This window comes from Suillus fuscotomentosus (assembly GCF_016647785.1).
Source record: "Suillus fuscotomentosus strain FC203 chromosome Unknown F5891scaffold_41, whole genome shotgun sequence".
Lineage (NCBI taxonomy): Eukaryota > Fungi > Basidiomycota > Agaricomycetes > Boletales > Suillaceae > Suillus > Suillus fuscotomentosus.
The window spans coordinates 448,818-473,775 of NW_024539553.1; the positions used below are offsets into that span (position 1 = coordinate 448,818).

General features: G+C 47.5%; 10 protein-coding genes across 10 annotated transcripts; 4 read left to right on the forward strand and 6 right to left on the reverse strand.

The window, feature by feature from the left end:
• Window positions 1-27: 27 nt before the first annotated feature.
• Window positions 28-2,208, reverse strand: F5891DRAFT_1148674 (vacuolar DHA amino acid exporter; the record flags this gene model as incomplete). Its single annotated transcript, XM_041365076.1, has 9 exons — window positions 28-256; window positions 318-450; window positions 502-635; window positions 691-782; window positions 832-945; window positions 996-1,528; window positions 1,575-1,681; window positions 1,733-1,866; window positions 1,971-2,208. The coding sequence occupies 9 exons, from the start codon at window positions 2,206-2,208 to the stop codon at window positions 113-115; spliced, it is 1,629 nt and encodes a 542-aa protein (XP_041223809.1). The 3' UTR covers window positions 28-112.
• An 83-nt stretch (window positions 2,209-2,291) lies between these two features.
• F5891DRAFT_1045076 (ribonuclease H-like domain-containing protein) lies at window positions 2,292-6,548 on the reverse strand. The gene is made up of 11 exons (XM_041362228.1): window positions 5,842-6,548; window positions 5,780-5,795; window positions 5,502-5,725; window positions 5,103-5,454; window positions 4,854-5,044; window positions 4,061-4,492; window positions 3,824-3,971; window positions 3,544-3,798; window positions 3,396-3,491; window positions 2,951-3,344; window positions 2,292-2,803 (listed from the first exon to the last, which is right to left on the reverse strand). Exons 1-11 carry the CDS (start codon window positions 6,216-6,218, stop codon window positions 2,712-2,714), a joined length of 2,577 nt encoding a protein of 858 aa, XP_041223810.1. The 5' UTR covers window positions 6,219-6,548; the 3' UTR covers window positions 2,292-2,711.
• A 1,263-nt stretch (window positions 6,549-7,811) lies between these two features.
• On the forward strand, window positions 7,812-8,899 carry F5891DRAFT_492556 (uncharacterized protein). The gene is made up of 3 exons (XM_041372027.1): window positions 7,812-8,061; window positions 8,125-8,211; window positions 8,262-8,899. The coding sequence occupies exons 1-3, from the start codon at window positions 7,916-7,918 to the stop codon at window positions 8,779-8,781; spliced, it is 753 nt and encodes a 250-aa protein (XP_041223811.1). The 5' UTR covers window positions 7,812-7,915; the 3' UTR covers window positions 8,782-8,899.
• A 1,393-nt stretch (window positions 8,900-10,292) lies between these two features.
• Window positions 10,293-11,526, forward strand: F5891DRAFT_1279651 (uncharacterized protein). Its single transcript, XM_041370365.1, has 3 exons — window positions 10,293-10,612; window positions 10,675-10,764; window positions 10,815-11,526. Exons 1-3 carry the CDS (start codon window positions 10,467-10,469, stop codon window positions 11,341-11,343), a joined length of 765 nt encoding a protein of 254 aa, XP_041223812.1. The 5' UTR covers window positions 10,293-10,466; the 3' UTR covers window positions 11,344-11,526.
• Window positions 11,527-12,210: 684 nt separating this feature from the next.
• F5891DRAFT_1148676 (kinase-like protein) lies at window positions 12,211-13,660 on the forward strand (the record flags this gene model as incomplete). Its single annotated transcript, XM_041365077.1, has 5 exons — window positions 12,211-12,430; window positions 12,453-12,576; window positions 12,626-13,275; window positions 13,329-13,408; window positions 13,459-13,660. The coding sequence occupies 5 exons, from the start codon at window positions 12,211-12,213 to the stop codon at window positions 13,567-13,569; spliced, it is 1,185 nt and encodes a 394-aa protein (XP_041223813.1). The 3' UTR covers window positions 13,570-13,660.
• Window positions 13,661-14,499: 839 nt separating this feature from the next.
• On the reverse strand, window positions 14,500-16,423 carry F5891DRAFT_1045118 (Metalloenzyme, LuxS/M16 peptidase-like protein). Its single transcript, XM_041362229.1, has 5 exons — window positions 16,252-16,423; window positions 15,706-16,195; window positions 14,858-15,645; window positions 14,715-14,800; window positions 14,500-14,665 (listed from the first exon to the last, which is right to left on the reverse strand). The coding sequence occupies exons 1-4, from the start codon at window positions 16,312-16,314 to the stop codon at window positions 14,717-14,719; spliced, it is 1,425 nt and encodes a 474-aa protein (XP_041223814.1). The 5' UTR covers window positions 16,315-16,423; the 3' UTR covers window positions 14,500-14,665; window positions 14,715-14,716.
• F5891DRAFT_1045121 (CoA-transferase family III) lies at window positions 16,424-18,909 on the forward strand. Its single transcript, XM_041362230.1, has 8 exons — window positions 16,424-16,547; window positions 16,618-17,064; window positions 17,123-17,232; window positions 17,280-17,396; window positions 17,450-17,775; window positions 17,840-18,135; window positions 18,188-18,373; window positions 18,442-18,909. The coding sequence occupies exons 2-8, from the start codon at window positions 16,918-16,920 to the stop codon at window positions 18,757-18,759; spliced, it is 1,500 nt and encodes a 499-aa protein (XP_041223815.1). The 5' UTR covers window positions 16,424-16,547; window positions 16,618-16,917; the 3' UTR covers window positions 18,760-18,909.
• F5891DRAFT_1174319 (carbohydrate esterase family 8 protein) lies at window positions 18,843-20,450 on the reverse strand (the record flags this gene model as incomplete). The annotated part of the gene is made up of 10 exons (XM_041365662.1): window positions 18,843-18,973; window positions 19,026-19,072; window positions 19,123-19,216; window positions 19,276-19,324; window positions 19,384-19,498; window positions 19,550-19,571; window positions 19,626-19,782; window positions 19,839-20,039; window positions 20,096-20,186; window positions 20,236-20,450. The coding sequence occupies 10 exons, from the start codon at window positions 20,448-20,450 to the stop codon at window positions 18,843-18,845; spliced, it is 1,122 nt and encodes a 373-aa protein (XP_041223816.1).
• A 1,501-nt stretch (window positions 20,451-21,951) lies between these two features.
• Window positions 21,952-23,615, reverse strand: F5891DRAFT_1191226 (uncharacterized protein; the record flags this gene model as incomplete). The annotated part of the gene is made up of 7 exons (XM_041367424.1): window positions 21,952-22,329; window positions 22,378-22,610; window positions 22,663-23,002; window positions 23,055-23,087; window positions 23,136-23,230; window positions 23,285-23,359; window positions 23,420-23,615. 7 exons carry the CDS (start codon window positions 23,613-23,615, stop codon window positions 21,952-21,954), a joined length of 1,350 nt encoding a protein of 449 aa, XP_041223817.1.
• Window positions 23,616-23,814: 199 nt separating this feature from the next.
• F5891DRAFT_1239874 (uncharacterized protein) lies at window positions 23,815-24,887 on the reverse strand (the record flags this gene model as incomplete). Its single annotated transcript, XM_041369706.1, has 2 exons — window positions 23,815-24,379; window positions 24,429-24,887. 2 exons carry the CDS (start codon window positions 24,885-24,887, stop codon window positions 23,903-23,905), a joined length of 936 nt encoding a protein of 311 aa, XP_041223818.1. The 3' UTR covers window positions 23,815-23,902.
• Between the last annotated feature and the right edge of the window lie 71 nt (window positions 24,888-24,958).

Here is a 24,958-nt window from a genome sequence, read left to right on the forward strand (position 1 = left end):
TCATTTCAGATTGTAAGTACATATATACTTAATTCTATCACTCTACAGCTGACTAGATACAGGCCTGCCCTGCATGCTCCATATCTGTCTAGAAATTTTAAAGCGTGAGTATTCATTTACTTAGCATTTTACGCTCATTTTCCTCGTTCCCCTTGCGCCACGATTCTCCTTTGTGCACCACTATTATAACTAGTAACTCTGCAGCAGCCAAGACGCAAGCCCATCCCGTGAATAATATACCATCTCCCCAAGCGTTCTACGGCGAGAGCGAGTCAGCGTCAGTATTGTGAGATATGGCAGATAGCACGGAAACTTACTTGAAGCGGTACAGCAATCAAGACTGAAAGAAAAGCCAGGGATCCTCGGAATGAGCTATTCGTGGCCACCGCTGCGGCCGAGCGACCAGGGTTGGCATCAACTAGGTACGCCAACGTACTTGCGTACATCCATCTGGAAGAAGATATCAGGGCAACCATGACCGCAAATAATTGTTTCACACACATAGTTGTGAATCCAACAAGGATAAGCATGACACAAATGACAGCCACGTTGAGATGCTTGTCGCACGCCCAACCATAACCAATGAGAGATAAAGGTATCCACAGCATTGTCAATTTTGAGCTCTCCAATCGCATCTTCATAAGAAGTCAATCAAAAAAGTTCCGGTGCAAGAGCTTCAGGAAGGTTTACTTCTGCATGCCACTGTCCTCCGTTCGCTTTTACCATCTTCCCAACCACCCGGTCAGACCAACGTCCACCAATTATACTCCCAGCAACACTCCCTTGATGAGAAATTAGTCTCTACCGCAATCCAGATGATGAGGATCTCACCAATGCCAAGGCAAAGCAACACCAAGCCGACGCTTAGCGTGTCATAACCATACGCATTGGCGAGGGTGCGTTCGCATGTGTATGATAGACAATAGTTGAAACCAAAGACAAGTCCTAGTGAAGTCGTTAGCGATTTATCAAACGGGAAGCCAGCCTTTACCCACCATTAACAGTAAGAACTAGAACGTTGTTCTTGCGTGACAAAATTTGAAAATATGGTGGAAAAGGGTTGATATCCTTTATTGATAGCCTAATATTGTCCGGCCCTGGTGTAGGCGTCGCCGATGGAATCTTCTCTGGAACAACCGGGAGTTGGAACTGCTTCTCAAGGTCTTTGTCACGTGTTTGGTTCTTGCTGAACTCAGATCCTGCGATGGTAGACTGGCTGGAATGCCGAACGGGTCCTCGAGAGGCAGAACGTCGTTGCAGGGCAAAGTAATACGTGAGACTTCGTTCACATCGGTATGTGTCCTTAAACAGGATGAGGAAGAAGAGGAAGATGATTACTCCACAGATCAGCAGGAAATAGAAAATTGCACGCCAGTTGAAGGCCTGCGACAATAACCCGCCGATCACAGGGCCGAGTGCGGGTCCTAAAAGGGGTGCAGCATAGAAGACGCCCATCATGGTCCCGCGTTCGTGAGTATCATAGATATCGGCCAGGGTCGCAGCTGAAATGGCCAAGAAAGCACTTGATCTGCAGGACATCAATCCGCGCTCAAGCTTCTCAGATAAGAGCTCACCCCGCTGCTTGAAGTGTTCGCATGGCGATCATCACTTCGATGGTCTTTGAAAGTGCTAGGACAGCACTCCCCACTACAAATAAACCCGAAGACAGCAGATAGATGACCTACGATGATCGAGTTCCGCATTCTTAAGTAGATCAACAAAGGCGACCAACCTTGCGGCCTGTGATCTCAGCTATGGCGCTCCATATTAGTGGAAAGTTGCCTTGTACGAGTATGAACGCCGCTAATGTCCAGCTGATCTGATTATTTGTTGCATGTAGATCTGTTCTTATCAGAATGTTCGAGGCTATGGGATGACGTCAACTCAAAACCATGCAATAGGTAAAGACATGCGACGAACGATTTTGAATGCTTAGCCGCTGACGAGGACACCATTGTAGCCAGGGACACAATACACAAAGTTACGGTCTACAGGTGATACAGCGTCAACTTGGTCAATTAAGAGCATTAAATGATGTCTTGAACGTACTTTTCTGGCGTAACTCCATTGGCGTGGATCGTCGTTAACTGGAACATGCTCTATATCAATTATTTCTTTGGTATCAGGGGATGGTTCGACATGAGAGTTATGGGATAGTGATTTGGGTTCGGACACAGGAATCACTTTTGCAATGGTCGGAGTAGCCATGAGTTGCACATGAAGCAGTGAAAGTTAGTAGCCTCCGACACAAAAAGTGACACTTCTTATAGAGCCAAAGGAGTCACTCACAAGGTCATCTTACGCTCTCCCAAGTACATTGCAATGCCGGTATGACAAGGCAGCTGCCGAAAAATACACCGTGTGCGCACCTTTGCGTGAAGGTCATCCAGCCTGACTGTCCACGGGCGGAAATTGTTGCGACAAAATTACAGGCAAGTCTGTTCCAAGATTTCCAAAGATACTGCCGATTTAGTCCGTCTGCCATACTCAAGCGTCAACGGTCACATTTTGCGTTTGCCTCGTGATATTGGTCTGCATTTTTAAGCGGCAGGTCGAGTCCAATAGCACAACAGAAATCCCTGCTCAAAGACCTCAGCATGGTGTCCACTCACACGAGAGCAGAAGTGACGTAGTCCAGATCGCACATAGGAGCGACATAGCATATAAACAACACCCTGCCAAGATGTGAAGGCACAGATACAACGTTATTGTCATCTAAATGTATGGGTTTTGTTACCACTCTTGACCTCACGCATATCTCGCGGTGGTGCGCGAAAATTGCCATACTCTATGACTCCGGTACCTGTCACAAGTCAGGTAAGCGTGCGCATACAACACTTCGGCCGAAGGACGATGGGGATAGATGTTAAAGCGACATGTAGGTGAAAGAGGATTGTGGGATACTGGATGATTGTAACAAAGGAGATCGAGAAAATAACCGATCACGTACCCTTGGCTTTTTGCTTCTTTTTCTTCCTCATGTCGAGCTCCTCAGGAGCCGGCGGGAGATCATCCAGTAGGTTCGGCACTGTCGTGTAATCAAATGCCTCATCCTCACCCATGTCGTCCTGATCTCCGGTTTGAGGTTTATCCAATACCGTAGTTTTGATCCGTTTACGCTTCTTCTGCCTGGCCTGACCCACGACTACAATGGTATCATCTGAAACAGGGGCGAGACGGGGCTGCCGCTGATCGGTAGGAATGAACGGAATTTCTACTTGTCCAAGGATACCGTCAGGTGCTTCTGCTGGAGCCATGCTGGAGAAAGGGATCGCTGGCTGGGTCGAGGCAGAGCCCAAGGAGACGCTAGATTGGGAAACTATCTGAGAACCGACTTGGATAATCTAAGTATTGAGATGACGATAAGATATGTGGAAATGCAGAGATTGGCTTGCCTGTGGTTGGTTAGGTGCAATGACGAGGGTCCGGTGTATCCGTGTCACGAGGTCACTAAGTTTATTTCTACTGGTCGATATAATTGGTACTGAGCTCTGAAAAGGATGATCGCATCATAGAAGTATGCAGGCAAGTGGGCTCACTTACTTGAGGCGTCATGCGAGAAGGTAGTGCGGCGCCGAATAATGAACTTCGCGAAGCCGAGTATGAACTTCCTTCGTCAGCCACTGCGGTCCGCGGGCCGAAGAGAGAGGAAGAGGATGTACGCTGAACAACTGAGGAAGAAACTTTCACTGACCCCCACAGTTTAGATTTTGCAGTTTCTTCAACTACAACTTCAGTCGAGGCAGCTGGTTCGACTTCTTCGACATTTGTGATCGCCGCGACAGCCCCAATCAGCGACTCTTGAAGACGTCACTCGCTCCACAGTGGACTTAATGACTTCTGCAAGTTCACCTGCTCTTCGTCGTAGGACAGGGGGAACACTGGCGCGTGAGAAGAGCCCGAGGAGTTGAGCAGCATTGGATGGTGACCGCTCGGCCACAATGAAAAGTTGGTGATTTGGGAGAACATATCTAGACGCCAGGTTAGTAAATATATAAGCAGAGGGGGCCCGCCAATTCTGTGGAACCAATGGTCCCCCAGATATGGAGGCGATATTTACCTCGTACTCTCATCTTCCTCCTTTGCTATATCCTCCCTCCATCGATGTACTGCCCTGTATACCTCTCCAATTACACCACCTCGTACACCATTAGTCTCGCTGGCACTGTTGGCCAATGCACCCTTATTCCATTTCCGCGCAAGCGTATCCCAGCCACCTGTACCTACGCCAAACTCGGCGTCGTATGCCTCGCGATCATACAACCTTAGCGCAGTGCGAGTCGAACGTGCCAATACATCATTCAGTAGCACGTGCGCTGGCTTATCGGAAACAGTGCCTTTGATTATAGCAGATATTGCGGTCGAGAAAGATGCTTCTGGAGCAATGTTGGTCTGTGCACGCTCGATAAGGGAGAGTCGAAGTCGATCATAGATATACAACAGGAAGTGAGTATCGGAGCGTGCATATGTGAGCATCTCCTCTGGTAATGGACTTCACAGATTGGAAGTTAGTTATTATATCCTCGAGAGGAAGTGGATCAAATTGGAGGTGACGCAAAGTTGATAACGTATACAGAAACAGAATAGTCCATCATGGGAAGCTCACACATGATACACGCAAATTGGTTCCAAAAAACCAGCGTTCCGTCGGTCCTAACAAAACCTTGAAGACAAAAAACAAATGAAGATAAAAGTGAAGCAATAGTGATGATATGTCATAGACTGACTGAAATAGGTTTCATTGATTCCAATAGGAGCGTAGGCATCAAACCCAAGGGCGTCACCCCAGGTACGATCCAGTCCCGTGATTTGGAGGAAGGAAAGAAGAGAGGCCAAAAATAATTTCGACATACCGAATGCGCCAATCGGCTAGCTGATACCGCTTATCGGGTATGAAGTCGCAGAATGCTTCTAGCAAATTCGCAAGGCCATGCTGCTGAAAGTCTAGCGCCCTTGAGGCATGATATGTGTCGAACAGTCCAACGACAAAAATATTGAAGTCTTGCTGGAGCCACACAATATCACTCTCTGCACCATGGAAGACCTAAAAGCCATAAGAAAATGAAACACAAAGCTGCCCCCTACGAATTATGCAAGCGCACCTTGACAATATCTGGATCAGCAAAAATTTCACCGAGTGCGTTACCTATAGAATCTCGTACACTTGGTACCAGCAAGTCGATTATGAAATCCTCCTCGCGTGTGCTAATCTGCATCAAGCAAAGAAATCCTCTGTAGGTGCGATATGAGTGGTGCTCAAGGTCGACAGCGATCTCTTTCGCTGTTTTGAGTTTTGTAGCCATCGACAAAAGAGCAGACGGAGTTGAGACATATATGTGCTTCGAGACGTCGGTACCTGCGAGAGAAGTAGGGCGATTGGTGTTAGGGGTTGGATGGAAGAGATGAGTAGGGAACGTCGGATGGGTAAGCTCATAATAATAGGGGTGCGCCGATCTACAAGAACTGAGACAGCGATTGTCGCAAATTTAGAAAGGACGAACAGCTTTTGCTTTTCTTCCTCGTCCATGCTACCACTCTCGTCTTGGTCATGGAATATGTATCCAAGCGGTACACGAGCACACCACTTGTGCTCAAGAGTACGGGCGGGAATATACGGTGACTCATTCCGGTTGTCCACTTTGGTATTGAACAGCAGTTGAGGCTTTGGTAGATGAGAAGCATGCTGTAACGCAGGGTCAAGGCGTCCTCTGGGGGCTGAGGGTCTCTATGCAGTAATAAATACTTAGTAGTCACGAATTTTGAACGGTATCGGATGTACCTTTGATGTATTGTTGCTCTGATTCGGTAGAGCGGAAACCGTGATAGCAGGCTCTTTCTTACGTCCCCAAATAATCATCCAAACACATGTCTGTCCTCTCAAAAAGTCTGTCCACCGGGTCGACGATCAAGGATTTGAAACCGTCCAAGACGTCTTCCTCGCCATCTAGTGTGCCACATCCCACAGCACTGCTATCCACAGAGCCTGCAAGTCGCACGAGCTTGTTGGTAAGTCGGAGGACTCGGGTGGATAGTGAGTCAAGCTCCGCAGCAAATGACATATGTATGGAACGGTGGAATTCCATGTCTGGTGGTAGTGTAGTAGCAGCGAGACGAGTCGTAACCAGTGCAGCCGATTGCACAGAGGTCGCGTAATCAGAGAATGTGCCGGGCAAGATCATAGAGGCAGATGGCTCAGCCATGATGTTCGTGCTTGCCATGTGTTACAGCAACTGAAATATTTGTCAGTTTCACCCTGCTGTGCGTCGGAGAAGGATTTGTATGCAGAACGGCGGGCCTCGAGGAGAACACGACTCCACGCAGTAAAAAAATTGTCACGTGAGAAATGAGAAATCAAATACCGAGGGCTGCGCCATAGCAAGGGACGATTGTTTTTCAAACCCCGCCTGCCCGACCGTATGTGCATGTGACTCCCGGACCCGAATAGGTAACCAAAGAAAGAAGGCGACCCCCAAGTGAGCATCAGAGAACCTGTGAGAAGAAGATATCGTCATATATCGTTATATATCGTAATATATAGGAAAGGTTTTCGTCACATTGGAATATAAAGTGATATAAAGCAATATATGACTATGTAAAAGCACCATAATCAGCATAATCCCCAGCAAGAACTCACCGGTTTACTGATGCAAGAAAGCACCTCGTTTTGGGAAGTTGACCTGATTGTATTATACTACTTATCCCTTCTGGTGCAGTCGACACCCCACAGAAGTCGAAAAGGTCGCTGAAACCATCCTCTGGCTACAATTAGCACGGATATGTTCACGGCCTATGTGACATGCCGTGACCTACAGTGACATTTGCGCGACTTGCCGACTTTTGTGGGGTGCCGATTACTACACTGCCAATCTCCTAGTACGATGAATATCTGTGGCTCATCAGTCTTCTGATGCTGACTCACTCATGGCTGTACATGCAGTCTGAACGGTGATTACTCGTGTCCTGCAGTGATACAATTCCAGGGAACTGAAAATTTTGGTAACAGGGGACGGTAGGCTCTCATCTTGCAATAGCAAGCAGCTGGTTGCGCAATGTCACTATGTTGTAGTGACATGAAGTCAAGAACTACCAGTGCTGCGAGGGGAGTACCTGATTATTTAAAGATAACACCGCTAGAAGTCTCCCGGCAGGGCTTACGCTGGTGAGTCTCAGTGACCTGAATCGCATAATCTAACACTCCGAGTCTTGGCGCATAGGATGGACCCATCTATTCTTGTAAGCTTCAGTCATGCAAGTCATGAATCAAATATCTGATTCAACTCGTAACTTACTAGGCGTGGTAATTTGCACGTTCCACTCCACTTGAAGCTGGCTCCGTTGATGCTACACTGGATGCATCACTCTGGCAACCGGTTCATGTACTAAGACACGCATTCGACCGTCAAAGTGGCCATGCAAGCCGCTCACCAAAGTCAAACCGGAAGACGGCCCTTGATCGACTTCATCGTCGTCACTTTGCGAATCTGCATTTTGGTTTGGGAGCACATATCGTCGAATGGTGTGCTCGGGGTTACGCTGACCAGAGTCCAATTTTTCAGTTTATTCCATGCATTTTTACTTGTTTCAGATTCCTTCGCTATAGTGCCCTTAATGCGCCAGTGAGTCATTGCCGGGAATTGCCTATAATGGCGACTCGGGAATTTCTGAATATAACGCCTGAATAGTGCCCAGCGTCAAATAATGCGCTGACCACGCAAAACGTGTATCAGGCCGTGCAATATGTCGACACTGCTACATACACTCAGCGAACCTCGTGTTGTATGACCACTGGGTAATACCTTGCTTGAGGTATGTTGCTGTGAACCGGACTTTGACCATTGCATTTGTTACCGGAGTATCGAATGTGCTGTATAAATTGCTCCGAACAATGAAGATGTCCTTTCAATAATCACCCGTGATGAATTCACGATATCGCACGTTGGAAGAGCTGACAGCAAACATTGAAAGCTGCCAGATTAATACAAACGCGACAGATGATTTCTTCAGTCACGGGTTTGTTGCCAATCCCATTGGCCCATACCAAAATTTTCCGAGTCAGGCGATGTGAGTACCGTTCGACGTTGACTAAGCTGATATCTTCTGACACCTCCATCACGCGATTAACAGCATCGATAATGTTACACCAGGTGTTGTGCCTGTACAATTGGCTTCCCCTGTAGGCTTGTCTCCACCCAGTAATTCCACGGAGCATCAGTAAGCCCCGTCCACTTCAAAGTTCGAGTCAGTACTTAACCATCTTACAGATCATGGGACAACTTTGTCACGAGTCACGTCACCCCCCCAACGGTCGACACACAAATGGCATCATTTGTTGAAGGTTACCTTGTCCGTCTTCAGGCGGTACACGGTCGACAGCTGACCGTTAGCGAGGCAATCTCGATTATCAGGTATTACCTGCAGGTAGCTCACCCTTCCTTGCATCACGATGCACAATTCGGACACTTCGCATCTCCGTCGACACCAGTTGTCGCTCCTGTCGAAGTTCCTCCCGTGTCTTTTGACGTTGTGGACATAGGTACAGGAACCAGCGCAGGTATTTACACTGAAGGATCAGCTGTGTCTGATACGGAAAGCGCTTTTGGGACTTACGACATGAATTATCTTCGTCGTATCTTTGTAGAAGAAGGCCGTTACAAGGCGGAGTGCTTGTGGCCCAAGTGCGGGAGGATAGTGATGAAAGATAACCACCCCCGGCATGTACGTGAATGTCATCTGCGTGCCGGGAGAGGTGCTGTGCGTACAAATGAACTGCCTGGCGGCTGATGCAAGGAGCTTTTCTGACGGATTGTATTTCTTTTTAGTTGATTGGGAAGATGTTTTGCATCATGTAGAACGTAGCATCATATCACAAAAGTCTTAATATGCCAGCTTAGATCAAGAGAAGACAATATTAATGTTTTTCATAGAAGATTGAATATGAGAATAGATCGCGAACTTCGAAGACGGAGCGCCTTGAAATTTTCAGAGCTTCTGTCAAGCTTACTAAGCGAGATCTGGGTTCCGATAGGGCGACACTTCGAGAATCGCAACTCTCCCATGAGCTTGCGGCGCACTGACCCCTTTGCGCGTCCAGCAAATCCAGACCTTCCCACACACGGTCGGAACCGAATCAATACTCGACGAGGCCTTGTCCAACATAGGGCCACGCCCCACCGGACAATAATCAAGGATAAAAAAAACACCCGACAAATTTTGTCTGATTCATTTTTATAAAACCCTCCCTGGACCTCCCATTTCTCTCTAGTAGTCTCACTACTTTGTCTACTCACTTCTCCCTCAATATTAGTTATCCTACTGATCCTACTATATACATAGAATATCTCATCTTCACCTCAACCACGCATTAATACAAAGGCGACCAGTACGTTAAAATTCCCCACCTCTCAAAAGACGTACGTCAGGGTACTGGTCTCGAGTCTCGAGTCGGGGATCGCGCCGCTACGGTCAAGTAACTTTGTGTTTTGATATCGATGAACTTTGGATGAACTGCGGTTTTCTGCCAGTTTCCACCAGTTTCCACCAGTTTCTACCAGTTTCTACCATAGGTTTCTGTGCGTCATGGCGTACGCAGCATGTTCATATAGGTGACTGATAAATTCTCTTCTATCCAGATATTTGCGGTCTGACAAAACTTCGTTGAAGTCGGCTACAGGGAACGTGTAAGTACCCGATTATCTAAAGATAGCACCACTGGCTTACACTGGTACCAAGTCTCAGTGACTTGAATCATATATTCTAAGTATTAGCGCATAGGAAACTCGCTCTGTAAGCTTCAGTCCTGCAAGTTATGGATCAAACATTTGATTCAATTCGTAACTTAGGTCTGGTAATTTGCAAATTCAAGCTGACTCCGTCGGTGCTACACTCGATGCATCACTTTGGCAACCGGTCTGCTAAAGACGCGCCTCGATAGACTCGGACCAAGTGGCCATGCAAGCCACTTACTAAAGTAATACCAGTAAGACGGCGTTCAGTCTCCTTCAAAATTTATCTTGATTGACTTCGATGATTGGCACCTTGCGGTGCATTTGATTTGGGAGCACATATCATTTGAATTCTGGTGTGCTCAAGGCCACACAGGCCAGAATTCACTTTCAATTTACTCCAGACAGTTTTCGCTAATTTCACGTTCATTCGCTATACTGCGCTCAATGCGCCAGTCATTGCCTATGAGTCAGAAGGCAACACAGGAATGCCTGAATATAGTGCCTAGCGTCAAATTACGCGCTGACCAATGAACATGTATCAGGTCATGCATCATCATCGCTGCCGGAGCTCCATACACTCGGCAAAAATAATGTATAATTACTGATGCTTAAGGTATGTTGCTGTGGGCTGGACTTCGATCGATGATCATTGCATTTATTGCCGCAGTCGCGGCACAATTGAACGTACTGTTGTATAAATTACTCTGAACAGTGAACAGTGAACATGTCCTCTCACCCGTCATGAATTCGCAATCTTGCATGTTGGAAGAGCTGACAGCAAACCTCGAGAGCTGCCGGATTAACACAAACGCGACAGATAATTCCTTCAGTCACGGGTTTGTTGGCAGTCCCATTGGCCCATGCCAGAATTTTCTCAGTCAGGTGATGTAAGTAATGCTCAACGTTGACTCGACTGATATCTTCTAACACTCCACCACGCAATCAACAGCATCGATAATGTTACTCCAGGTGTTTTGCCTGCAGAATTGGCTTACTCCGTGGGCTTACTCTCTCCATCCAGAAATTTCACAGAGCATCAGTAAGTTCCAATCACTCTAAGGTTTGAGTCAGTACTTGACCATTTCGTAGATCATGGGATAGCTTTGCCAGGAATCACATTGCTCCCCCAACGGTCGACACACGGATGGTATCCTTTGTTGAAGCCTACCTTGTCCACCTTCAGTCGGTACACGGTCCACAGCTGACCGTTAGCGAGGCAATCTCGATTATCAAGCATTACCTGCAGTCAGCTCATCCTTACTTGCATCATGATGCACACTTCGGACACTTCGCATTTCCGGCGATGCCACTTGTCGCTCCTGTCGAAGTTTCTCCCATGTCTTTTGACGTTGTGGACATGGGTCCAGGAACCAGCGCAGGTATTTCCATGGAAAGACCGGCTGTGTCTGAAACCGAAAGCGCTTTTGGTGTTTACGACATGGATTCTCTTCGTCGGATCTTCGTAGAAGAAGGCCGTTACAAGGTGGAGTGCTTGTGGCCTAATTGCGGGAGGATAGTGATGAAAGACAATCACTCCCGGCATGTACGGGAGTGTCACCTGCGTGCCACGAGAGGAGCTGTACGCCCAAATTATGGATTTCACATGCATGTCGGCTGATGCAAGGAGCTTTTCTGACTGATTGTATTTCTTTTTAGTTGATTAGGACGATGTTTTGTAGAATGTGGCATCATATTTATGTGAAGAGATATCGGATAATACTTATCTTAAGATACGAGCTTACATAAAATAGTACAGTACTTAAGAGAGATTGAATCCGAGAATAGATTTCAGCGACTTCTTAAAATTTTCGGATCTCCGTCGATGTCGAGCAATTTATCATGGGTGTATTTTCATATCAGATTTTGCCGTATCTACTTGCTTGCACAACAGAGTTCCACCTTTCACGAACTGTTTGGAACAAGGGCGGAATACCCCAGAAGTTCGCTGCTTCCTACAACCTTCCCCCTCAGCTCACGACATGTGGTCAGACATGATGACTTCTTTTTTTTGATTTAAAAAAAATCAAGCTTTTTGTCCGTTGGGGTCGAGGACCCTATGATGGACATAGCCCTATTCGCAGCGGGCTTTAATGACCTCTTGCTGTTCGATAGCCACCGGTATGTATGCGGCGCTACTGACAGGCCGAGCGCCCTCAGTACCATTCAAGAGTATTTCGCCGTCATGAGCGGGACCCTGGCTCCACATGCGAATAGAGCCGGTGACACGAGACCTGGTCTATCGATATGGAAGTAGCTGTACATCAACTTGAGGCTTAGCCACACAATATTGCAACATATATATAAGAGAATATTAATCTAATAAGGGCCTGTATTAAATTAAAAGATCGATCATGTGATCGACGCGTGAGCGGGGCTCGAAAAGTTGAACCAACTCCATAATCCATAACTGCACGGCCACGCGTTTTGCCGCATCCCTTCAACATTCGTAGCCTTTCACTCTGAAGTATACTTGTCTCCCCGGAACATGGCATCAATAGGTGCGGTCACCAAACAAATCGCTGCCCTCGAAATCTCCTCGAAGAAGCACCAACAATCTTCTCGTCCCGGCCATACCAAGCAACCTTCCCAAACAAATGTTGCCAAACTGCTCACAAAATATGCCGCACCCCATCCTCCTACAGCAAAACCCACTCAACCGTCTGCTCTCCGCAACCAAACGAATACAAATGCTCCAGCTCGAATCAGTAAAGCAGGTAACTCCTTCAGAACCCCAGCCCTCACTTGACATCGGCAAGTATGATGGTGGCCTCGAGCTAGACAACGAGAAAAGGGGTGAAAAGGTCTTTGGAGAGGCAGCTGAAGCACTTGCTCTCGATTCTAGTGTCTTGGGGTGAGTGAAGATAACGTTAGTGACATCTCATCACCAACCTCACCCTCAGAGCCCGTCCCACTCGAGAGTGGAGTCTCCCTTCATTCGAGATCGGTCGCCCTCTCGGAAAGGGAAAATTTGGGCGCGTGTACATGGTCCGCACTAAATGCGAGCCGCAATACATCCTCGCCCTCAAATGTCTGTATAAATCCGAAATCATCCAGTCTCGTGTCGAGAAACAGATTCGACGTGAAATTGAAATTCAACAAAATCTTCGGCACCCCAACGTACTTCGCTTGTACGGTTACTTCCATGACGAGAAACGTATCTTCCTCATGCTCGAGTTCGCCGGCAAGGGCGAGCTATACAAGCAGCTCTCCAAGCATGGCAGCTTTTCAGAGAAACGGAGCTCGAGATATATCGACCAGATGGCGGATGCTTTGTCTTACCTGCATGGCAAGCACGTCATTCATAGAGATATCAAACCGGAGAATCTCTTGTTGGGGATCAATGGTGAGCTCAAGATCGGCGACTTTGGATGGAGCGTACACGCACCCGGCAATAGACGCATGACGCTATGCGGGACGCTTGATTATCTGCCACCTGAGATGGTCGAGGGAAGAGAACACAACGAAAAGGTAGATTATTGGGCTCTAGGTGTACTAACGTATGAGTTCTTGGTCGGCAATCCTCCCTTTGAAGATAGGAGCAGCGTTAACGGTAAGTAGCCTGTTGCACTTATCCTTTCGTTTATCTCACGCTTGTAATTCAAGCCACTTACCGTCGCATAGCTAAAGTCGACCTCAGAATTCCATCGCTCGTCTCTCCCGAGGCAAGAGACCTGATAACACAGGTATGTACACACCGTGACTCGGTGATCTACAGACCCTGATCGCCTTGTAGTTACTCAAATATAATCCTGAAGAGCGCATCCCATTAACTGATGTCTCACGACACCCGTGGATATTGAAATATCGGCCCAAAGGGATATCCAGAGGCGGAACTGATGTATAAATATTTATTGTATTGGTTTGGGCCTTTCGGCGCTGGTTTGCCATTGGATACCGTGTTTTGACTTGAAATATATATATATTATGCCTGCATGAACATCCGTAACTACTGACATCGAACTCTGGCTAGAGCGGCGTATGGTTGACTATGCGCGAATGGATCCGTGCGAAGGGCAAGGGCAAGCAGTACGTGGGAGCCAGCCGTTTAATCGTAAAGGACGTTCTTTCCAATGAATATAAATGTTGATACAGTTTTGCCCTAGTGTGGTCTGGAGTCGTTACCAGAGCTGTAGTAACCACACGAGCATTGATGAAGTTGTTTCTGCTATCGGGGGTGCCATTCTACCACAAAAGCAAAAGCAGTCACAGGAAGGCTTTCAAAAGCGTTAGAGTTACTTTGCGTTTGGCTACACCACAAGTGGAGGCTTCGTAATGATGTTTGTGAAGAATAAAAGTGACTGGGACCAGTGATCAAGTCTTTTGTACATGGTTCCAGAAGCAATTTTAGTTGGCTGGGAAGCGTTATAGCTCGCGCGCGTCCCCTGCTTCGCGTAGACAACAACATGTGCGGTGCACCTCGACTTGCGGGCGAGTATATATCTGACTATTGATCCGAACTATGTACCAGTATATTGCATTTGTATTTGGCCTTCTTTCCACTTTATCATTCATGACAGGATACAGAGAATACATTTTATGATACACTGGCCATTGAATGAAGTTATCAAGCGGGTGCATCCCTGTTAAAAATCGTACTGTCCACTGCCACAATATTAATGCCATGATAGTGTCGATTGGCTAGTACAGATGTTTCACCCCATGGTTAGTTAGACTCACAACCAGTCTTTGCCACAAACCATCTATAGGCTTAATTAGAATTAGAATCCATGACAAAAAATTGATTGATGATCTGCACGTGAAATCATCGATCAAATTTTCGCCATGGACAGGAACAGCCATCAATTGCCATTGGATTTGCTCTTGGTAAATTATATTGGTATTAAAAGTCATTTATTCCGCTGTCTACTCGGAACGAACAACGGCGAACAGCGTATCGTCTAGCTAGCGTCCCAATAACAGTCAAACTGACCATCCTGTGACTGTGAATCATGAGTACATTATCCAATGCAAACAATGGATGAAACTAACCTTTAATATGTCATGGACGACATGTCTGAGCGAATGCGGTTGTAATCGAGAAGTCCATCGAGCGGGCCGAGAGCTGCAATAGCGATCTACAAAGGAGTGATTAAGTGAATGCGCCCAGCTCCAGTCTAAGAAGAAACTCTTACGTCCTTGTCCCACAGGTATTTCTGTGCAACGCGCTTGATCTCATCCGTGGTCACAGCATCGACTGCAGACTCGATCTGCTGAGGGGTGAGACGGCGACCAGTGGTGACAAGCTGCCTTCCAATGTCCTCAGCAATAGCAGTCGTCCCGTCAAGCGAGAGCAACAAGCCAGCCTTGAGCTGGCTCTTGGCGCGCTCGACCTCGACATCAGTCGGAGCCATAGACATGCGGCACCATTCCTTCAGAGTGAAATGTGCCATGTCGTCAAGGTTCATAAGGTTCTCAGACACGAGGTAAATGCCCCAGAGACCAGTGTCGGAGTAAGACGTGGAGAAGGACATGAATGAGTTAGCAAGGTTGTTCGATGAGATGATGTGAGAAAGACGGGATGAGAGAAGAGGAGAAGCCCCGAGGGAGCGATCCCAGTTGCCCATGATGCTCTGCATTACCTGCATGGGGAAGTAGTCAGGTGAGCTCCAACCAACACCCTCAACGGCAATGGCGACGTGTGCACACGGGATTGCATCATCACGGAGCCGAACGTCTGAACCGACAAAGTTCGAACGAGGATGAGCAAGACGGCCAAGAGGAATCGGGTTCTGTGAGGTGGGAAGCGAGGAGAAATGTTTTTCAGCAAGTTGAACCAGCTCCTGGTGGTCGACACCTCCGGCACCGACGAGAACCATGCGGTCGGCGGTATAGTTGGTTTTGATGTAAGAATCAAGGTCGCCACGCTTGATGGAAAGAATGTTGGCTTTGGGGCCAAGAATGGTACGACCAAGCGGTTGGTCTGTAAGAGATCATCATGGATGAGTGTACAGCACGTATGAGATCGAAGCAAAAGACGCACGCTGGAAAGCAACGGCATGAAGGTGGTCGAACACAACCTCTTCCAGCTGCTTGTCGACCTCTTGCTGTTCTCGAAGAATGACATCACGTTCCCTCTCAACAGCTGTAGTCTCCAATTTGGAATTCTGCAGAATATCGGAAATGATATCAACGGCGACCGGAACATCCTTTCGGAAGCTCTTTGCATAGTACACGGTCTGCTCGCGAGAGGTGTACGCATTTAAGTGTGCGCCAAGGTTCTCAACCTCGAGTTCCAACGCGTGTTGGTTGCGACGTTTGGTGCCCTTGAAGGCCATATGCTCAAGGAAGTGGGCAGTGCCATTAGTTTTGTCAGTCTCGGCACGGGAACCGGCATCAATCCAGACGCCAATTGTTGCGGTCTGTGCATGAGGATGAGACTCTGTTGCGACAGTTAAGCCATTGGAGAGAGTTGTTGTTTGGGTGATGGGAGATGGAATATTCACAGCTGTCGCAAATGACCGCAAAGGCCGCTGTGGTTGAGGATGAAAATCAAAGTGAGACGACATAGAAAAGCCCGAAAACTTACAGGATTGCGTGCTGAAGTCCTGAGTGAACGGGCTAGCGACGCCGACAGTGCTCTGGAGACCATACCGAAGAGGACAGAGTAAACGAAAGGCTGCGCTTACCAAAATATTCACCTCTTCGGGAGTTTTCGGTTTCGCGGCTTATCCCGACACATTTAAACTTCCGCTTTCGATGACGGGAATTCTCATGCACCCGATAGAATTGTGCGATAAATTTTATTTCATTCTACCGTCGACAGAGAAGAAAAGGAGGCAATTGCAAGAAAAGAGAGACAACGAGCTCAAATCATGCTATACGGTAGGTCGTCGGATCAAGTGCTAGTGGATCACGTTGACGGACATTAATTTTTCCATACCTGTACCCTTAGCCTATATATGTATTCGATGAGTCAACGATGAGTGCGCATGATGATCTTCAGGATTCTGCATTTATAAAGACCTCACTCGCAAAGATTGTGTCCGAGACCTGGCGAGCGTGCTGAGCTGTCAACCAACGCGTTGGACATGCACAATTCATATTTCTTTTTGTGACATTCTTGTAGCCTCGGACGGACTCGGTGACCCTTTCAGCTGGCTCTTGCTATCTTATTACTATCCCAGTCAGGTCACCACTGTGCACTTCCTAAACATTCCGATCATATCTCCCGTTCAATATTTGGCGCAGAAACATGTCCTACACCTCACAATCATGCGATCAGGCCGCTTCTCTTTGGCTCGACAATGATTTGCCTCCAGAGATCCTTTCACATCTCAAACTCAGTGGCTGCCCTGACACTGCTATTGATTCTTCCTTCAAGCTAGGAAACGCAGCACAGGTAAGCAAACCTCTCTCGAATACCCGCATGTCGATCGATATGAGCAAGCCCCCTTGAGACATCTATCGGCCTAGCAGGCCTAGCAGCTGCATATATCCTTTCTCTGAGGACTGGAAATATGCAAGACGTCAGTGTCGACGCACGTCACGCTATTCTGGACATCTCTAGGTTACTCTTCCCTCGATCTTTGATTTCATCTTACTAAAGTCAAGCAGTGAATCTTGGTACACCGTAGATGGCCAGGTGCCTACTACATCTGCGCAGGATTATCTGGCGGGAATATATAGAACCAAGGACGACAGTTTTGTTCGTCTGCACACCAACTTCCCGCAGTAAGCTTGCGTCAATTTTTAGGCAGGTGTTTGGTAGCTAACGATCACCAAAGTCACCGACAGGGCATCCTCAATATTTTGCAGTGTGATCCCACTCGTGAAGCCATTCAAGCCGCTTTATTGCAGTGGAATGCGAAAGATTTTGAAGATGAAGCAGTAAAGCAGAGAATGTGTGTTAGTGCCTATAGGTCATTTGAGGAGTGGGACAAGCATCCGCAAGCAGCTGCATTAAGAGGAACGCCTCCAATCCAGCTCATCAAGATCGGAGAAGCTCCTAAACGGGACATCAAGGAGTCTCCGCAGTTCCCTCTCGAGGGAATTAGAGTGTTAGACCTGTGCCGGGTACTTTCAGGACCGGTGTGCGGCCGAACGCTTGCAGGTATGTGACAATATTCCTCTCTCGAAATGATCCGGGTCGCATTATTGATCTACAAATTCGATAGCGTATGGCGCTGACGTGCTCCTCGTTACCTCCCCAAAGCTTCCTGATTTGCCCGCGCTTGATGTCGATACATCTCGTGGCAAGCGCACAACGCAGCTCGATCTCACCCAAGCCCCACAAAATGACTGCCTGAAAGAATTAGTCAAGGATGCTGATGTATTCCTGCAAGCATACCGACCAGGTGGCCTTCAGGAAAAAGGGTTTGGACCCCAGGAACTTGCCAAAATTCGGCCTGGTATTGTATGCGCCAATCTGACAGCGTACGGTTGGGAGGGTCCCTGGAAACACAAGCGTGGCGTAATATCCTTTTGAATTTTATCACTATACTTTCTGACGATGAGATCTCTAGTTCGACTCGCTCGTTCAGACTGCTACGGGCTTTAATTGGGCAGAGGCTGAAGCTTTTGCTAAATTCAATGAGCTGCCCGTCGTGAATAAGCCAGAACCTCGAGCACTCCCTGTACAAGCCTTGGATCATGTTGCAGGGTACTTCCTCGCTTTTGGAATTCAAGCTGCAATCGCAAAAACGATCACTGTGAGTCCTCAGGCCCCAACGACGTTCATTGTCGTAGTCAATTTCTTAAAAGAATTCTTATTGAACAGGAAGGCGGCTCTTGGGAAGTCCGTGCCTCTTTAGCAGCAGTTGCGCAGTGGCTCCGATCACTTGGGCAACTTCCGCCAGATACTGCATTCGGAGATGGGAAACCTCTACCAAAGCGAATGGACCCACCAAACCTAGAGGTAGTAGCACTATCTGTCACACTCCATGAGGCGACAGGTGACAAAAGGAACGTTGAAGGGTCTCTCAGGACGATGACAGCTATTTGCCATGCAGCACGGCTATCCGTTACGCCTGTCAAAGATGTGGAAGCTCCAATGGGCTTGAATCGGCATCGACCTGTGTGGCTGCCGTATGTGTGAAAGTGCAAATGCGAGGAAAGTTCAATTAATTGCTGACGAATTTCCGTCACCGGAGTTTTTGTAGTACAATATGACAAAATCCATCAATACTCATAATTAAAGTCAATCCACTTTGGTATACCGGCAAAAACTTCCTCTAGCGTGAAGGATGATGCCTGGTCGGAAGTCAGGATATGATCTTGCGCTACACGTGCTGACGTATCCCCTCCGGGACCTATGAGGAGCGTAAGGATCTGACGCCTGCAGCATGAGTGCATGAGGCCTACCAGACGAATTGAACTCTGCGTAATAAGTGGTGTCTGGAATGCTTTCTCTGCCATAGAGGATCAGCGATCGGTGTTATCCCCCAACAACAGTGCTTACTTTCCAGACCAAGAAGTGAAACCTGCAGATCGAATACTCTCATCCATGTAGGTGTTCATGTACACAGCAACGGCCATCGCATTCCATGGGCGTCCTAGAGACGATCCGAGCTTAACTTTACAACCAAAACATATATGACAGTTCTTGGCTTACCGAGGGAGCAGCCAGAATCAGTCGGAGTGGTAGCATTGGCATCCGGGGACTGGATTTAAAACAATACTAGTCATTAAAAAAACACGAGCACCAGACCAGAAAACTGACCCGAATTATTTTGGAATCGGCGATGTATGCCCCATTCCTGGTGCCAGTCGCACCTTGCCAGGCTGTGATACCACCACCACAAGCTCGGTTGGCCAAAATCACGCTTTGGAACCAGCTATTCCAAAGGTTACTCAGGGAGTTTACACATGCATCAATACACACTTACGCCATGCCAAATCCGAAAAGATCTTGCCACGGCATCAGCAGCTGCAGCTCGACTTTTCCAAGACAGCATGACTTACAATCAGTTTGACCGTATATTATACTGTCAACGACATATGTGTGTGCGTTGCTGCCGGTGTACCACGTATCTTGATAGCTAGCAAAGGTGCAGCCATAGAAGGAAGCATTTGCATAGCTGATGGCGGTGACGAGGGCTTGAGAAATCGAGTAGTTGGCCTGGATCGAGTGAGATTATACAGATGTATAATTACAGGAGATAAATAAACGCTTACAGAACGATTTTCGAAGTCGATATTATACGCTTTAAAGTCAGTGTTACCGAAATTCTCTCCTGGGGTAGGTGAAATAGTGAAAGTCGCAGTCTGCTCATCGTTCAGTCCATCTTTGACATATATATTGTTCCAAATGTGAACAAGGTTGCGCTGAGAAGCATTCCCCGCTGGATCGTAAGCAGTGGAAGGATCAAGTTGACCCTACACAAAAAAATATCTCGGCAATTGAACTTTACGCCTGAGAAAGTGATGATTACCAGAAGAGTGAGCGGTGCGGACCGCGCAACATTGACCATTTCAAAGTATTCTCCTTCTCCAATAAGAATTACAGCGTCGCCCGTCTGTGGCCTGGAGGAATATCAGGACAGAAGACAAAAAAATCCCGACAGTTACCCACAGAGATTCTATAGCAGCTTGAACACTTGTGAAAGTTGCCCTGCTATCTGTGGGCGACACATACAGGGTTCCTGCTGGGCACCCAGTTAATGGAGAGGTTTCCGCATCCTTTTGCAATTGGCACGCGAGATATTCAGGGGAGAGTGCCTGTATTTGCACAACTAAGCCAGCTAGAAGTGCAACAAGGAATGTAAGGCGCGTCAAATATGATCCCATCAGTGCGTCGCCTGCGAGGGGAAATATGGGGTCAGAAGTTGATATGCCTACCATCGCCCTTCGCACTTATATACTGTAGAGTCTCATCGCGAGAATCCCACATACATTTCCAGGCTAGCGACGTAGCGTCACGTAGGGATGTGAAAGGGTAGCAATCACGACGCAAAGTAAAGGTAGATACTAGATGCCAGATCCGAGGTAATGCCAATCGTAACCAAGTCGCAACCGTAGTACAGGGACTCAGCGTGGGAGAGCATCCAAGTCGGTATGACCACTGGGCTCACCACCGTTGAACGGATCGGCAATGGGCTAGTCTTCCTGAGTCCGATCGTGACTAGGGCGTGGTCCAACGCGCTGCCATGGCACGTAACGACTGAAGTCGTGGCAGACCATGGCCCATGATGTAATCGGATCGCCGTCATATTTGCTCATATCAGACCAGATCTCACCTGGACCACGACAATGCCGCACTGAAGCGAGTGATAGTACCAGGCTACCGACATTGTGATCGGATCAAGGAAGGCTGTAAACATCACGGCCACGTACGATGTCTAGTTCAGAAATCCCCTCATTCATGAGCGACATTCGGAATGAGCTGAAGTGAGGATAAAATATTATGGTCTCCATCAATAGAGATTGATTACAAGTGAGGACTTCGGTTAGTGGATAAGTGTAACGCTCGGTAGCGCTGTCGAAGTTAACAGTTATAAGCAACCACCTAATAACCCCGTTCCAAACCCCTGACTACACTCATTAGCTTATTTATTCTTCAGTTACTCGATGTCACAACTATCGACATTCTTACCAACTGTCATCGTACCTTGCCGGTCTTACTAGCCGTTTGTTCTTGCTACGTTGCGTTGTCTTGAACCTATTATAAACCTGAGTGTTTCCCCGATTATCCTGATTTTTCATCCCGTCATTCTAAGTCCGAACGTACAGATTCTTCTCGTGTTCCGTTATCTTCGAGCTCAACCAACTGAATAATCAACATGGTGACAATGGATAGAGCAGAAGAGATTCGGAGGCGACTGACGATTGACGATAAACACACAGATATAAACGAATCGGAACTTCAGTGGGTGGCTCGGGGTCATGCTTACACAATATTTTGTCCTCGTTTGGTCACCTGCCGTGGCTGCCGCCGATGTCAGACATTGAATTTGTGTAACAGCAGTTCATGAGCGCTAGTGCTGAGTTGGAATGAGGCATCGCCGAGGCAAGTAGGCTCGGGAACAGCCTGGCTCTTTCTTATCATTTCTAACGTCCATTGTCGATGCATGATGAGTCGCAGAAAGTTGAAACCCTCATCTAAAAAGCCGAGTTGGTCGACGCTCGCTCTAAAGTGCTTTTGAGCATTTCATTTTTGGACTAGCTCAGGTTTGCGTTCGTAAAGCATACTTTTAGTTATATTACACCCTGAGCCGGTAATATCAGGCAATTTATGCAAAGATGCGTTATCAAGATTATCGAAAACAATCATTGTATTGATCTATGTTATCTACTCGTATAGTAAATCATCATCATCATCGGCCTCAATATTAGTGCGCATCTGCGATGGTCCAACTTCGAGCATATCAAGCTTAAAACTTTCCAGCGCCTTTTTATCTTCTCCATCAAGACCATCGAGGACGGCGATGACCTCAACGAATTTGTTGTAATGGACCAGACCTGTGAAGGGATCAATGGATGGCATCGGCATCCGTTGTTCCTGCAGTACACAGTAAACAGCCGCTACGGCAATCGCGATGATGTAGTTGATCTTCGTGAGGGGGGATTCGCCAAGGAAGGTTTCGTGTCGAAGATACCAAATGAACCGGATCACGACGTGCTTGATGAACGAATGGTCGAAATGACTGTGAACATGTATGTTACCATCCTAATTGAAAATTAGACATTTCGTTGCACCGAAAATGAATGCGCATACCGGATCAAAATGATGCGAGTGCATGACCGTCAACGAGCCTGTACGGGTAAGTGTCGTAGCTATATGCACCCGGTATTGAGTTGGTGTCCGTTCCGTATATCCACTTGGGCGGTATAGCTCGTACGCATGAGGTACACCGCTGCGAGCAATGTCGATAATTTTGCCGCGTGCATTTGTAAGTGCTTGGGATACAGAACGATATTGTTCTTTAGTGACTAGGGAATTGAATGAAACTATAAAGCCTGTTAGCAGCATGTAATGGATGAATCTAATAAAAAAACTCACCGGTCGACGAGAAAATTCTTGGGACTGCATCTAAAATGGCTTTCTTGATGAGGCGTTTCCGATCTGCTGCAGTTTGCGACATCGCATACTTTGTGAAAAGCCAACCAACAACCCCATGTTTCGCCTTGCATACAATTTGTTGACGGACCTCTTTTGTAGGCGTAATGTCTTGAGGCTGTGACGACGACGACGGCTCCATCACAGAAGGCCCAGCGCGCACTTCGATGGCGACAGGGCTTTGCGCATCAGAACTCACCAGAGTTCGTGGAACCGCATATGGTGTTGAGGGCATTGACACCTGCCGGGTCACACGTCGTACGGTCCTTGCAGGCCCTGTAGTCTAGAGTCAAATGCGTCAGCAGGGTGCATCCAACAAATGAATCGATACTCACATGCACTACATCGGATGAAGGTATCTCACCTCTCTGCATTGTTGTTAGATCAGTTGGCTTGTATGCCAGCACTAGATGTACTCCGCGATCTGGCGCATGCCCAGTCCATCGCGACATGGGCAGGTCTGCATCTGTGTAGGGATCTGACCTCAAAGCGTCTGTCAGCGTCTGTCTACCTGGAATTGATGCTGTTAGCATTGAGGCATCATTGAGTGTGATCGGCGACCTACCAGCCTGACCATACAATGCGTCTATGTCAAAGTTGCCGTCGTCCCCAAGGGTAAAGTGTGGCGGTATCGAACCAGCTTAAGTGTCGGGCATGTCTTCGTCAGCATCGAGAGTCCGCAGTTTCATAATTCACTCACAATGGCTCCCTTGCCCACCTCCACCTCGATCATACGGATCGAACATATTGTCGGGCATTCGTAGTCGTTCTGAGGGAATGTTGAGCTGATCGTTGGCTGGCTGTCCCGACGGATTAAGCCCTGATCCCCGAGATGGTTTTGGGACAGTAGCCTTGCTTTTGCGCTTGGTATTGGTACCGCGTCCAGTACCTTGCATTTGGCGAGCAGAATTAGTAGAGGGGAACGAGCAAGTCAGATACGATTGTAGTAGGGGAAGGAAACAATCAAGTCATCGGTTATCGATGTAACGGGCACTTTGATTCTGGTATGCAGGTAATAACACGTACAAACTGTACAAGCTGTACAAAACGAAAGATCATAAGTGACGGGAAAAATTGATGAAACAGCGAAACGGCAAAGAAGCAGGGCTATCTACTAGATATGAAATCAGCGCGGGAGATCAGCCGTCACATGCGCATGTACATACCACGTTTGGAGATCTTATCAGGCCTCGAGGTCCGAGAAATCATCTAAATCATCCTCATCTTCTACGACCGAGAGCACGTTTAAGGGCGATTTGCTGGTAGATTCACTTGTGGATGCCGAGAATATATCATCGGAACATTTTCCTAAGATCTTTGAGACTTGTCGTGCCTGAGTAGATAGAGATCGGAGGATCTCGCATTCGTCATCGTAGACAGCTTGAAGGTAGTTGGTATCGTCTGCAACTTCTGTCAGGTTACGGGAAGAAAACCACTCTCTCATTTTCTCCAACTTGGCATCCTCTAACCCCAGGAACCGTTTACTCTCGACATGGAGTGCTTCAAGGAATGCTGTATAGCGCTCGGCCTCTTCAATCTCCCATGTTGTCGTCAACAGACGTTGGCGCGCAGTCTCACGGGAAGCCAGCTTCGCTTTGTATGCCTTGTACAGAGTTGCGAGGCTCAATTGTGACAAGCCTCTCTCCGCTAGTTGTTCATTCTTGCAATAATTAACATGAGAATGAATGAACGATTGTAAGAAAAAATACCTGTTCAGTTTCTTCGGGAGTGAATTCTGGTTGGCGTACCCTCCCTGTTACACGAGCTGCAAACCGAAGCTCTAGTGGAGCTGGGTGGAGAGGGTATGGCTGATGTTTCCTGGACATTCGTTCCCGCAGGTACTGTGCACGAGGGGAAGCACCTGGAGGTGGAGTATCAGAATGCCTAAAGAATAGGCTCTCTTTGCCATCTGGAGGGCTCGGCACTTCATCCATAAAGGGGAGAGAACGGTGTGACCCAGTTGGAGAAAGCACAGAGATCATCGATTCGGGGGATTTGTCTGAGTTTATCTGCTTGGACAGAACGTGAATTCCGGATGATGATAAGCCTTTATATTTGGCGAGGTCATATGTTGATGATTCGACAAGAGTTCCACTGCTAGAAGCTCCGCTAGAATTAGAGGGACTGCTTGATCGAGGGGGGGAGCATGGAGGAGAGGATGTATTCATCATCCAGAAGTCGAGTATTACTGAGTACTTTGCTAATGATTCTGAGCAAATGCGCAGGTCAGCGGAGTTTC